This window comes from Taudactylus pleione, unplaced genomic scaffold, assembly GCF_031769625.1.
Source record: "Taudactylus pleione unplaced genomic scaffold, aTauple2 ptg000726l, whole genome shotgun sequence".
In the NCBI taxonomy this organism is placed as follows: Eukaryota; Metazoa; Chordata; class Amphibia; order Anura; family Myobatrachidae; genus Taudactylus; species Taudactylus pleione.
The window spans coordinates 6,041,672-6,055,564 of NW_028285128.1; the positions used below are offsets into that span (position 1 = coordinate 6,041,672).

General features: G+C 48.7%; 1 protein-coding gene across 2 annotated transcripts in view; it reads right to left on the reverse strand.

Moving 5' to 3' along the window:
• ATRIP (ATR interacting protein) overlaps positions 1-13,893 on the reverse strand; it is a 92,444-nt gene that overhangs the window by 21,876 nt on the left and 56,675 nt on the right. For both annotated transcript variants that reach the window (XM_088456915.1, XM_088456914.1), the window contains exons 10-12: positions 12,282-12,424; positions 10,439-10,530; positions 9,092-9,178 (exon numbers count right to left, since the gene is read on the reverse strand). In XM_088456915.1, coding sequence (XP_088313041.1) covers positions 9,092-9,178; positions 10,439-10,530; positions 12,282-12,424 — 322 coding nt within the window. The remainder of the gene's footprint in view (positions 1-9,091; positions 9,179-10,438; positions 10,531-12,281; positions 12,425-13,893) is intronic.

Sequence of the window (13,893 nt, forward strand, 5' to 3'; positions counted from 1 at the left end):
GAGAGACAGACCAATACCTCTGAGACAAACAGCTTTAGCAGTGTACACACACAAACGCTAACTGTGAGAGTCTCTATACACGAGGTGGTCAGATATCGTAAACCAGCCACGGGAATCCTTACCCGGGAGAAGCAGCCGGGGGGGGGCGCCTATCTCCCGTAGGCTGCGATTTTGACGGCATGGGTAGGCTGACCTCATAGTAGCAAGACGTTGACTAGTGCGCTCCAGTGCGTCTTACCACTTGTCCCCGTCGACAGACGATATGGCCCCGGCCGCCTTAATGAGGACATGTTACACGAGGCCTTCACCCGCAGCCGCCTCTGATGTGTCTCCACACTGGAGGCCTTGACTGCAGGCAACGATTCCCCGTGTGGAATCGCTTACCCGACATCTCCATGATCCGACTGCAGTCCGGACCTCAGCAAAAGCAGCTAAGCCACGCTGAGGCCTGCCGAAAACCTCAGGGCGTATAGAGGTACTGCTATTTCGGCGTCGGGGGAGGTAGGAGTCGTCGCAGTACTGCGTCATTATCGGCGCTGGTACCGCTAAACTCTGAAGTTCAAAAAACAAGAGATATGGTAAGAACTTACCTTTGTTATCTCTGTTTCTACGAAGTCCATAGGGTCCACAGGGTTGACCTTGGGGTATAGCTTGGATCTGGATCCACGGGCACCATACAGTTAAAGCTTTAGCTCCCAGGATGCACTTGGGTCCTCCTCTATACCCCGCCCCTGAGCCACAGGCACCTCAGTTGGTAAGTAGCCTAGGCCGAAGGAGGAGACTAAACAGAGAGAAGGAAGACTGGAACACACAAGAAACCATACTCACAGAAATGGGAGACGGAAACACCGGTCACCAGTACCACAGCCCATTTGAAGCCAGGTGCGTCAAGGCGGGCGCCCTGTGGACCCTATGGACTTCGTAGAAACAGAGATAACAAAGGTAAGTTCTTACCATATCTCTTGTTTTCTACTTCAGGGTCCATAGGGGGTCCACAGGGTTGACCTTGGGGATGTCCCAAAGCAGTTCAACTAAGGGCGGGGACGCTCCTGAGCAGAAAGGAGAATCCTGCGCCCGAAGGATGCATCCTGAGAGGCAAAGGTGTCAAACGCATAAAACCTCAAAAATGTCTGAATTGAAGACCAAGTGGCCGCCTTACACAGCTGAACAGCAGAGGCACCACGTCTAGCAGCCCAAGAAGGGCCTACAGACCGAGTGGAATGAGCCTTAACCGAGGCTGAAACAGGCAAAGGTTCCTGTATATAAGCCTCCCCAATAACAGAACAAAGCCAACGGGCTAAAGTTTGTTTGTTGGCAGGCCAACCCCTCTCATGAAAACCAAAGAGGACAAACAACGAATCGGACTTCCTAACAGAGGCCGTCTGTTCAACATAAATTCGGAGAGCCCGGACCACGTCCGGCGAAGCCTCGCCAGCCGTAAGACCCGGAGCCTGAAAAGCTGGTACCACAAGTTCCTGATTTATGTGGAACTTAGAGACTACTTTAGGCAAAAACTCAGGAAAGGGTGCGAAGCACAGCCCTGTCCTGATGAAAAATCAGGAAGGGGGGGCTACAGGAAAGTGCCCCCAACTCGGATACCCTCCTGGCCGAAGCAAGAGCCAGGAGAAACACAGTCTTAAGTGTTAACCACTTGAGGTCAACCGACTCAAGAGGCTCAAAAGGAGGTCCCTGCAGGACCCGAAGAATCACCGCCAAGTCCCACGGAGCCACTGGAGGCAAAAAGGGAGGCTGGATCCTCAGCACACCTTGGAACAAGGTGTGAACATCAGGCAGTGAGGCAATCCTTCGTTGGAACCACACTGACAGGGCCGATACATGAACTTTTAGGGAAGCAAGCCGTAAGCCCAGGTCAAGACCTGACTGCAGAAATGCCAAGATCCTAGAAACTCTGAACACCTGAGGGTCATAGCTTCTATACTCGCACCATTGAAAGTAAGTGTGCCACACTCTGTGGTAAATCCGTGCAGAGGCAGGTTTACATGCCCTAAGCATGGTACTGTTGACAGAGCTTGAAAAGCCCCGGGACCTTAAGACGGCTGTCTCAAGAGCCATGCCGTCAAAGACAGTCGACCCAGATCCGGGTAAAGGCAGGGACCCTGAGACAGCAGATCCCAACGTTGAAGCAGAAGGTACGGAGCGTCTACAGACAGGCCCCAGAGATCGGAGTACCAAGGACATCCGGGCCACGCTGGAGCCACCAGCAGAAACGTGCCTCCGTCCAGTTTGATCTTTCTGAGTACCCGAGGGAGCAGGGAGATTGGAGGAAACAGATACGCTAGGTGAAACGACCATTTCACTGACAACACATCCACTAGGCTTGCGCCCGCGTCCCTTGTCCTTGAGCCGTATATGGGCAACTTGAAATTCTGACGAGAGGCCATCAGGTCCAATTCCGGCAGTCCCCACTTGTCCACGAGAAGTTGAAACACCTCTGGATGAAGCAACCATTCCACGGGATGCACGTCGTGACGGCTGAGGAAGTCTGCCTCCCAATTGAGGACTCCCGGGACGAAGACTGCCGATATTGCTGGAAGGTGGCACTCCGCCCAAGTCAGGATTTGGTACACTTCCGACATCGCAGCTCAACTGCGAGTTCCTCCCTGGTGATTTATGTATGCCACCGTGGTGGCGTTTTCTGATCGCACCTGAACTGCTCTTTCGAGAACGGTGCCTGACACCAGAAGAGCACGGTATACTGCCCGTAGCTCTAGAATGTTTATGGGAAGGACGGCCTCCTCCGCTGACCAACGGCCCTGAAGAGACAACGAGCCGGTCACTGCCCCTCAACCCCGGAGACTGGCATCTGTCGTGAGCAGAACCCAGTCCGGAATCCAAAAGGGGCGACCCTGGCTGAGATGAGCTGACTGCAGCCACCACGCCAAGGACCGGCGCACTTCCGGGGACAATACCAGCATCTGGGGTCGGATCCGGCGGGACAACCCGTTCCATTCCACAAGAATCTGCCCCTGCAGGGCTCTGGAATGGAACTGGGCGAACTACACCATGTCGAATGCCAACACCATGGACGCCAGGACTCATAGCCGAATGTATTGACACCGTGCCACTGCTTAGGCAACCGTGTATCCTCAGTTGTAGGGAGGATACCTTTACCAGAGTCAAGAAAATCCTTTGTTGACTGGAGTCCAGAAGTGCTCCCAGATAGACCATCCGTTGAGATGGGATCAGAGACGACTTCTTCCAAATTATTAACCACCCATGTGCTTGAAGACAAGCAATTGTCAGGTGTAGATGATGAAGAAGCACCTCCGAGGAACTCGCCAGCAGCAGCAGATCGTCCAGGTACGGCAGCAGCCGTATACCCTGACCCCGAAGGTGGGCAGCCATGACTGCCATCACCTTGGTGAAAACCCTCGGAGCCGTGGAAAGAACGAAAGGCAACGCCCGAAATTGGTAGTGATGGTTTAGGATAGCAAACCTCAGGTACCGCTGATGTGCCGGTGCCACGGGCACATGGAGATAGACGTCCTGGATATCGAGGGAGACCATGAAGTCCCCTGGTTCCATCGCCAGGATGATGGACCGCAAGTTTCCATCCTGAACCTGGGAACTCTGAGGTACTTGTTCAAAGACCTTAAATTCAGAATAGGGCGATGAGACCCATTGGGTCTCTGCACCAGAAACAGAGATGCAAAGCTTTGGACTCGTCCAGCGAAGGACTCGTGCAAAAAATTGGTGGGGCGGCCTGCACCGAAACAACGGGGCGTACCCCTGAGAGACTACTTCTCGAACCCAAGCATCCATGGTGGTACTGAACCAACACTGGGCGAATCTGAGAAGTCGGCCTCCCACTCTGGGGTCCCCCAGGGAGAGGCCCGTCTCGTCAGGCAGCAGGTTTATCCTCCTGTTTGGAAGAGGGGTGCCAAGCATTCCATATGCTTCTTGGGTTTGGATGAGGCTTTGGTCGCTGAATGTCTCGGGAAGGACTGGCCCTTGGCCTTACCCTGAACCCGAAAGGACCGAACGGCAGTGCTCCTCACCCTAGCCGGCGCAGAAGCCAAAGGGAGGAAAGCCGACTAGGACTTAGCCAAGGTATCCACTATTTTGTCCAAATCTGGACCAAATAGCAAATCTCCATTAAAGGGGAGAGCCTCCAGACCCTTTTTAGAGTCCGCATCAGCCCTCCAGGACCGCAGCCACAAGGATCTCCGAGCAGACACAGCCGCAGCCGAAACTCTAGAGGTTAACATGCTTGCGTCCAATGACGCTTCCCCAGTATAGGAAGCGGCATCCCTCATTTGTGCCACTAATGCTCTCTGAACATCCGGAACATCGTCCGTAAGAGAATCCTCCAAGGCATTGGCCCAGTTCTCAATGGCTTTAGCCACCCAGGAAATGGCCATGGACGGGCGCGCCACCGTTCCTGAGAGTGAGTAAATGGACTTCAAACAAATCTCCACTTTCCTGTCCGTTGGATCCTTTAAAGAGGAAATAGACGGCAATGGTAGCGTAGTGGTTTTAACCAAGTGAGTGACAAGTGAATCCACCGCCGGTGGAGTCTCCCATTTCCTGCATTGATCCTCAGGAAAGGGACAATGAGAAGCCAACCTTTTCTGCGGTTGGAATCTCTTGCTGGGTAATTGCCAGGCCGCCGCCATATGATCCGCCAACTGATCGGACAGAGGGAACACATTAGAAGTAACCTTTGCTTTCTTGAAGTCAGGAAACTTCGACTTAGGGACCGGTGCCTCCTCTTCTATATTGAGAATAGCCCGCACCGCCCTGACTAATGCTGGAACATTAATGGAGGACCTAGGCTCAACCTCCTGTCCCACAGCATCCAAATCAGAACCCTCATGGACCTCTCCATCATCTGAAGAGGGATCCGATTCTGATACCTGCGCAGTGAGTAAACTCACAACAGGCCGCTAGGTCGCCTTCTGTGGCACATCACCCTGCAAAAATGACTGAAAAGCCGAGGATGAGGCCGCCAAACTCTGTACCGAGTTGGAGAGATGAAAAGGCACTACAGACTGTTGTGATACAAGGGGAGGCTGGAAATACACAGGCAGCCCCGAATACTGTCTCACAGTCTGGGCCCCGGAGGGAGACCGCAATACCTGCGGAATATCCGGGGAATGGGAGATAGAGTGCTGGGACAATGCCCCAGAAGGGGTCACTGTAGGGATCGACATCTGCAATAGATGTCAGCACTTGTGAAAACATCGCTCAAGGGGGTCCTGCTGCATAGGGGATATAGAGGGGCCTGGTGCCAGCTGGCACTGCCCGCAAAGACCATCCTGAGATAAATCCCCCCCATTAACACCAGCAGAACAGCGTCTGCAGGAAGGCAACACATGAGCCCCGGAGTGCTCAGTCTCCTCATCAGACATGATACAGTAATTATGCAATAAATATTTATCAGCAGAGGACATACGGTGTTAACACCCCCGCACTCACCAGCATGCAACACAAACAGGCCCAAAAATATGGTACTGTGTATCACACAACAGTATGTGACTGACCTCACAAATACATGATTTATAAAAGTGAGGTTAATAGAAAAACGCCCCTCCCCCACACACCTTCGGGCTGTAGGAGAAGCAAAGGGATAGACATAAGCTGACAGCAATTAGAAAATAAGTACAGACAGCAGCACTAGCAAAGTCAGATACAATGCAGGAAGATTGTACTTACTGCACCAATCGCTGCCCTCAACCACCCAGATTCAGTGTCTGGGGGGAGTTATAGCGCTGTGTACACTGTCCTTTTGGTGGGGAGAGGTACACAGGGGGACCTGACCATGCACCTGCCTGGGAGTCTGCGTTATTCGGAGAGCTCTGAGGAGGAGTGGCCAGCAGAGGAGCAGCTCAGCGACGCCAGTACACATGAGAAAAGGCGCGCTGAGCTGAGGGGAGGAGCCGCTAAACCAGGGAAGGCTGCCTCCCCTGGCTAGTATTTAACCCCAGGGATGCCGGTTCCCCCCCGGAACTTATACCCTGGTGGTCCAGCAGAGCGCGGGGTATACCTGCATGAGGGGGAGCCCGTCGCCGCTACTAGCGCCGCCAGTCTGTCCCCAGAGACCGGCGGAAACTGACTACATTTATCCCCGCGAGCGGCACTAAGAGCGCTGCTCGCGGCTTACCTGTTCCCCGTAGAGTCCGGCAGCAGTCAGAGGGAGGTCCCGGAGCCATGCTAGGACTAACTCCGGGGTCCCGCTGCGATCCCCAGAGCAGTACTGGCGTCGCAGCGCCAGCGGGGTGTTGGAGCGGCAGCGTGGACGTCCAGAAGGACAGTCCTATGCTGCCGCATTAAGTGTAAAACACGAGAGAAAAAATAAAAAACTTTTCTTCTGTAAAAATAAAGCTTAGGGGCTGCTCCTGCAGCCCCACTGCACAGTGCAACAGACTTCGGCCGGCACCAAACTGAAACTGAGGTGCCTGTGGCTCAGGGGCGGGGTATAGAGGAGGACCCAAGTGCATCCTGGGAGCTAAAGCTTTAACTGTATGGTGCCCGTGGATCCAGATCCAAGCTATACCCCAAGGTCAACCCTGTGGACCCTGAAGTAGAAATCAAAATATAAAAAAGCCTGCGACTGCCTAGGCAGTCCCGCTGTATAACAGGTGCGACTAGTCTTGCCACGCACCAAACAAAAAAACTGAATGCCTGTGGCTGAGGACGGGGTATATAGGGAGGACCACCAGTGCATGCTGGGAGCTCCAAAGCTGTAGCTGTTTGGTGCATTGGATCGCTCCAACTACATACCCCAAGGTAGATCCTGTGGACCCTATGAACCTTGAAGAAGAAATCATCTTAAGCCACCTTCTGACGCCTAAAGACCGAAGTCTTAGTATAGAGGAAGAGGAAGTTCCACCGAAATCTGAGGACAGATCTAACCGCTCTCAGAGAGGAGATATCCACAGAGGATTGATGGTCTTCTTCCAATGAGTATCATAGGTCTATTCGCCTGCACCACCTGCTGAGGGGCTATAGACATCAGCATACTCTGACTAGACTAGAGTGAGCAGAAGAATCATACCAACAGGGATTCATAGGGGACATGTACATACAGTGGTGGGCAAAATTGTGGACACTTTTTGAAATTTGAATGTTTTTCAACTTCGAATGCTTATAAAAACTGTTACACTTCATGCAGTGCAATGATTCATATATCAAATGAAAGGAAATTTAATGTTGAATTCAACACAATAAAAATAGGTCAAATATTTGCATTACAAGGGAAGTTATGCAGTAAAAACAACACTTAGGGTGAAAATCCCTGTGTACGTATGACGTTACTGTCCGATCAGTATTTTGTTGGGTATCCTTTATTTTTCTAGACAGCAGCACAGCGACGGTGCATTGAGCCAACCAATGTTTGGAGCTCTTCCTTCTTTATTGTGTGGTGCCATGAGACAATTATAGCCTCAATTAATTGTCTTTTATTGGATGGACGCCTCAGATGTACCAGTTTTTTCTAAAGGGACCACAAATGTTCTATGGGGTTCAGGTCTGAGCTGTTTCCTGGCCATCCCAGCACCTGTATGTCATTCTCCGTGAACCATTGTTTGCATATCCATGCAGTGTGGCATGGAGCTGAATCCTGCTGGAAAAAAAAGTGGGGCATTATCTGGAAAAAGATCCCTGATAGAAGGTAGAAGTTTTGGTTGTAGGATGGTGTCAATGTACTTTCTGCTGTTCAGTGTGCCATCTATGACATAACGGCGGCCTACAGCATCTGCTGTTGTACATGCCCAGATCACAATACTTGTAGGATTCTTTGTTGTCACTTGAACGCAATCTGGATGTACCTCTTCCCCGATGCGACGTCTCACATATTATCTCCCATCACTATATACCAGACCCAGAGAAGAGGTATACAGGGAGACAGACCAGACCTCTGAGACAATCAGCATTCAGCAGTACACACAAATGCGAACCGCGAGCGTCTCACACAAGAGGTGGTCGGAAGTAGCAAACCAGAGGCGGGAATCCAATACCGGAAGTTGCATCTGGGTTGGGGGAGGAGCGCCTATCTCCCCTAAGCTGCGATTTTGACGGCACGGGTATGCTGGCCTCACAGTAGTAGACATTAACTAGTGCGCTCTAATGCGTCTACTACCCATCCCCGGCGACAGACGATATATGGCCCCGGTCGCCTTAGCGAGTACACGTTACAAGAGGCCTTCACCCGCAGCCGCCTCAGATGTGTCTCCTACACCGGAGGCCTGGACTGCGTCGTGCACAATTCCCCGACACGTGGAATCGCTTACCTGCGATTGCAGTCTGGACCCCAGCGATGATGCTAGGTATGCCTCGCTAGGGCCCACCGAAATCCCCAGGGCATATAGCGGTACTGGCGTATCGGCATCAGCAGAGGTATAAGGAGTTGCAGTACATGCGTCATGTACAGCGCCTAGTACCGCTAATCTCAGAAGTAAAAAAAACAAAACAAAGGTAAATCATAAAAGAAAAGCCTGGGACTATCTAGGCAGTCCCGCTGTTAAACAGGTGCGTCTGGATACTTGCTGTGCACCAAACAAAAAACTGAATGCCTGTGGCTGGGGGCGGGGTATATAGGGAGGAGTACCTGTGCATGCTGGGAGCTTCAAAGCTGTAAGCTGTTTGGTGCAATGGATCTCTCCAACTACATACCCCAAGGTAGATCCTGTGGACCCTATGGACCCTGACTAAGAAAATAATCTGTACCAAGGCCAAACTATTGATTATATGCAAGTATACAAGTTGAATATGACAGGTCTTGTTAACTTATGTATTGAACCACCTCGTAGTATTTCAACTTTAGCATCCACATTTCACCCATTTATACAGACTATTCATGTATAACAGGCATTGAAGAACTGGCCTGTTATTCAGTGCTCTTTACAATATCATGTCACTAGAAGACTCTGCTGCTTTGTCCATGTCCGCCTCCTGAAGTATAACAAATGCTTCAGTACTAGACTGTCAAATATAAAGGTTTGAGGCACAGAATATGTATTTTCCAATAAATAAATAAATTAACCTTAATAAATATATTCTGTTAAAACTACTCACATAGAGGTATACAACTAGCAGCAAATAAAATAAAAGCAGTAAAAAGTAAATATACCTCTCTGTTACACTGACATGTAACTCCGGACTCAGAAATAGAAGAGCTCCAGCCTCGAGTAGTCAGCTTGTTCAGGAACCTCACCATCTAAGGAAAAGGAGGTATTAATCCACAGAAAGACATATTGCAAATAATCATTGGAGACAGCAAATAAAATGCCTACTATAAAGAGCTAATAAAAGATCACAGCTAGATTTATAACAAAAGTGCCATCGCTGCTATTGTAACCAAGACTTCTACAGTACTGCAATGAATGTCAGATACAATTTGCAGTAGAATGTACAATATATATTGATTGCTTTAAGGAGCAGAAAAAATTACACCTGAGTATACAGTATAGTCACTAACCATACTCTGCATGGCTACATATCAGTGTGTAATATTAGTCCGTCAGCACCTCATTAAAAAAGCGACACACATATATATATATATATGTCTTTATATTTTGTACCAAACTAAAATAAACCAATACTGACTTCAAGACAACTGTGGGACATATAATGGTGACACATAAGCAATGGCCATCCTAGCACACAACTCCTGAACATCTTGGAAATCTACCATTGAATTGATTGTTATCTCTAGTTAGTAATTTCCAGCAGCGGCTCTTACCATTGTACCAGAGGGGAGCTGTCACTGCTGCTGGTCTGGCCGTGGCCTGCCCGGTCCCGGCGCCTGCGCAATGAATCTGGCAGGCGTTGTGACCGGCGCATGCGCGGCGGTGGTGCCGTGCATGCGCATAACACTGGCTTCTAGGGACTGCATTCGATGCAGACCCGAGAAGTTGTGTAGAGCTGCCTGGAAGGCAGAGCAGTGGCTTCCACTGGAAGCCACTCTCTGCTAATCGCAGCCCGGGCTAGCAGTCCCAGGAAGAGAAGACACCTCCCCTTGGGGCTGCCTGTCATTTGCGTGACTGGCAGGTGGCGCTTGCAATGGGAACGGACTGCAACTGGCTCACTGAAGTAGTGGATTTTACTGGTGGGGCAGCAGCCCCACATCCCTAGGCAAAATCCGCGCCTGGTAATTTCCTTCTTGGGACTTATTTTGGTTACTTTCATCATTATTTTTTAAGAATATGACCTTGAGACATCATAAATATTAGAATCACATGTTTCTATAGGGAGTGATGCTGATCCTTGGTGAACAGTGCTGCTGCCAGAAAGGTCTCTACATGCCCCTACATTTTTAATTATACTATAGAAATATAAATGTTGCAATATCATATTACATTAAACAATACATGTAATAAAGGCCACAATCTGTTATTGTTTTTTTTCTACTTTAAGTCATTCACTTCAACCGTGATTATAAAAAAATAAGAACAACTATTTTCTCTTTGTTGTCTACCTCATGTTCGAACTGAAGCCAGAGTGCCTGTGATGCTTGTTTGTCCGGCCTTGAGATGATGTAGGAGTACAAGGCGAGCAGGATACAACTTTCTGCATTAAGATGAAGGCAAAGGATCTGTAATTTTTAGTGTCTACAGCAATGCAAATGCAAGAAAAGAGAAACCAGATGACTTACAAGTAAGAATCCATACAGAGCCCATACAGGCATCAAATTGCTTGGTCATCATGCTTAGCAAACATTCTGTCTGTAAGATACCCACAGTCGTCCTATAAGTTGCACTCAAAACATACATTATAGTACTGTATGTTAATGACATTCAATCGATACTGAAAGATGTACTATGTCAGCATCCCATCGAGAAGAGATGTTTGGGGTAAGGGTTTAGTGTGATCACCTAAGTTGCATAAGAACCCCATGGCTCTGCTACTGAATTTGAACTTTGGAACAGTTGTACTGTACTTTAAGAACGCCAACAGTAATAAGTAGCCATTTTATGGACTTAAATAAGATTCATGAGAATGCAGCCAAAGAATTCACTGAGAATAATTTCTTTATGAATATTAAACAAAATTTACTTCAATGTCCTTAATGGCTTGTAGTGAATTGATAGGCTGATATCTCAGTAATAAAAGGTACATGTACCTGTATATATGCCTGCCTTTGCTGTGTTTAGACACCAGGGCTTTCTAAGGGCCTGATTCAAAGATGGACTCTAATGCGATTTTCACGCAGAACGAGCGATTGATTGCCATTGTGCATGCGTATAAGCCGCACTGCGCGTGCGCAGCTGTCGCATTGCCGTTACGGACGCACAGAGGATCCCATCATAAAGTGACTGACAGGTTGTCAGCGTTTGGGACGGGGAGTCAGAAAAACGCAGGCGTATCTGACAGTTTATACCATGTTACATGGGTGTGCATAATTTAGCCACTGCGAGTGCATTCACAACTCTGTGTGTCAGAAGAGCTCTCAAGGCTGCGGCACAGGGAACATGGCCTCCAATATGCGTCGATGCTACCCATGTTTTCGTAGGTATGCGTCGTCGCACGCAGTGGCCGTCTTTATGCTCGGGTGATCTTTGCTAATATTAGCATATTTTTGCTGCAGCGTTGCATATGAAATCGATCGCATTAGCGTCCGTCTCTGAATCAGACCCTAAGGTCAGAAGTGATGAGCCATACATTGTATGAACATTTTCCAAATTGGTGCCCTCCCTCATATACAGAAAACATACGTGTTCTGAAGTGCTGCGTAACATTGTCCAGTGATCACCAGGCACTAGGTACTAAGGGGACACATCATTTGAAAGGGGGGGGTAGGGCACCCCTCTTTCCGAAATGTGTGCCCCTGATTTCATGGATGCCAGGTTGGAGGGAGAACTATCCCCATCCCTTGACTCCATGATTTGTATGTAGTTCTGGGGATTTTGCAGAGACTCACCTCTTTCAAACAAGGGTGCACCATCTTTCTGGATGCCAGGGTTGGGAAGATAGAGAGAGTTAAACTCCCTCCCTGGCAAAGTGTTACAGTAAAAAAAAAAAAAAAAAAAAAAGAGACGGAGTGCAGAACTCCGTAACCGCCCCCTGACCCTCGGGATTCCCCACAGGTGATGAGGGCCAGTGGGAAGAAGGTAAGGTAGCTGTGGGCACTTTGCTCAGCTTTAAGGAATATGCGGACGACGAGCGCCACTCGTCCTCCGCAACAAGGGGTTAAAGAAAGGCCCAAAGCAGCATTAGTGCTGTACAGTGGTAGTTTGCTCTTCATACATAACCTTCTGTGTACTTTTTGCCTACAAGTGCCACTCCATTCTATCTTGTGGATAATGCCAAGAGCTACTGACCGGAGCAGGAACAGAAGAGACAAGCCAGTCTGTGTTGATCAGCAAGGAGAGCCAGCAGTCTAACAGCCTTTTGGGACACAGGGAGGGGAACATCTATAGACAGGCACTGGAGCAGCACTGAAGAAGAGAACAAAACCTGGAAACTGGAAACCAAGGCATGGTTAGGCTGAGAAATAGTGGAAAAGTAACTGAAATATCTACTTTCTGTTCTTTTTTTTAATATATACATTACTAGTCACAATAATTGTGTGATTAGAGCTTAAATAAAAACCTGAAGAACTACTAATAATTATGCAATACAAACTGAGAAAATCTAACAATATATAACCAACAATACATAATGTGTAATGCGATGATGCGTCAGTGGATGATGATGATGCGTCAGTGGATGATGATGATGATGCGTCAGTGGACGATGATGATGATGATGCGTCAGTGGATGATGATGATGCGTCAGTGGATGATGATGATGCGTCAGTGGATGATGATGATGATGCGTCAGTGGATGATGATGATGCGTCAGTGGATGATGATGATGCGTCAGTGTGCAGGACTGTGATTTTATGTAGTGTGGATGGTGCAGAATAGGTGTATTGTGCGGTGTTGACTCCATGCATATTGAACCTCCATGCTAGGTTTACCAAACATTGCTGGTTGCAATTCACTTAATGACTAACAACAGGTGTCATTAAAAGCCGCAGACCCGACAGGCTGCCATAGACAGAAACAAATACGGAACCAAATGGACCACTTTCTTTGGCTCCTTTTGTTTTCTTGTTTCATCTGGTGGAGGACACAACCGTCACTAACTGCACTGCTTCCCTCTGTGAGCTTACAAGCTCCTTTGGGCTACAATATGACCTATATACAGATGACAACCAATATGAATCTATTTTTCTCTCTTCCCCTGACCTCTCCCATGTCACTTCCTGTCTGTCAGCTCCAACCCCCCTGCCCAAATCTCTTCCTCTGTCTCCTAAGTACACTGCCTGGGATAAGTCCTTCACTATGTCCTCTATGTATTCCCTCAGGCTCCGTCCCCCCTCCCAATTATGGCTACTGCGCCTCCAAAATATTTCCATGATCAGTCCAATTCCTCACCCTGGAAGCCAAACTCTTATTCACGCCCTTATGGTATTTCGCCTTATCTACTGTAACCTTGTCCCCTCTGTATTACTGAAAATCTGTCTCTCCACACTTGAATCTATATTCAAATCCACTGAAGGTCTAATTTTCTTCTCTCATCACTATCTCTTCTGCCTCTCTCTCTCCACTGTCTCCCTGACCAACACAGAATCAAATTCAAATCCTCTCACTTACCGTCTAATATCGTACGTGAGCAACTCCTCCCACTTCCACATTTAAGCTCTCTCACATGCTACTCCCAAACTCTGAAATGCCCTCCCAAGTGCGAACAAACTTCCCCCCCCTAGCCTCCAAACCTGGCTTTAAAATGCATCACGCCTATCAACTCTCCTGCTGAATCCCCAGCCTCTACATCTCTGCTCTCTCCCTCTTTCATTCCTCCCACATACCCAGTAGAATTTATGCTCTGACAAGCAGGGGGGCTCTCTTTTGCTGTTCTCTAGGTAGTTCTATAATTTGAGGACTT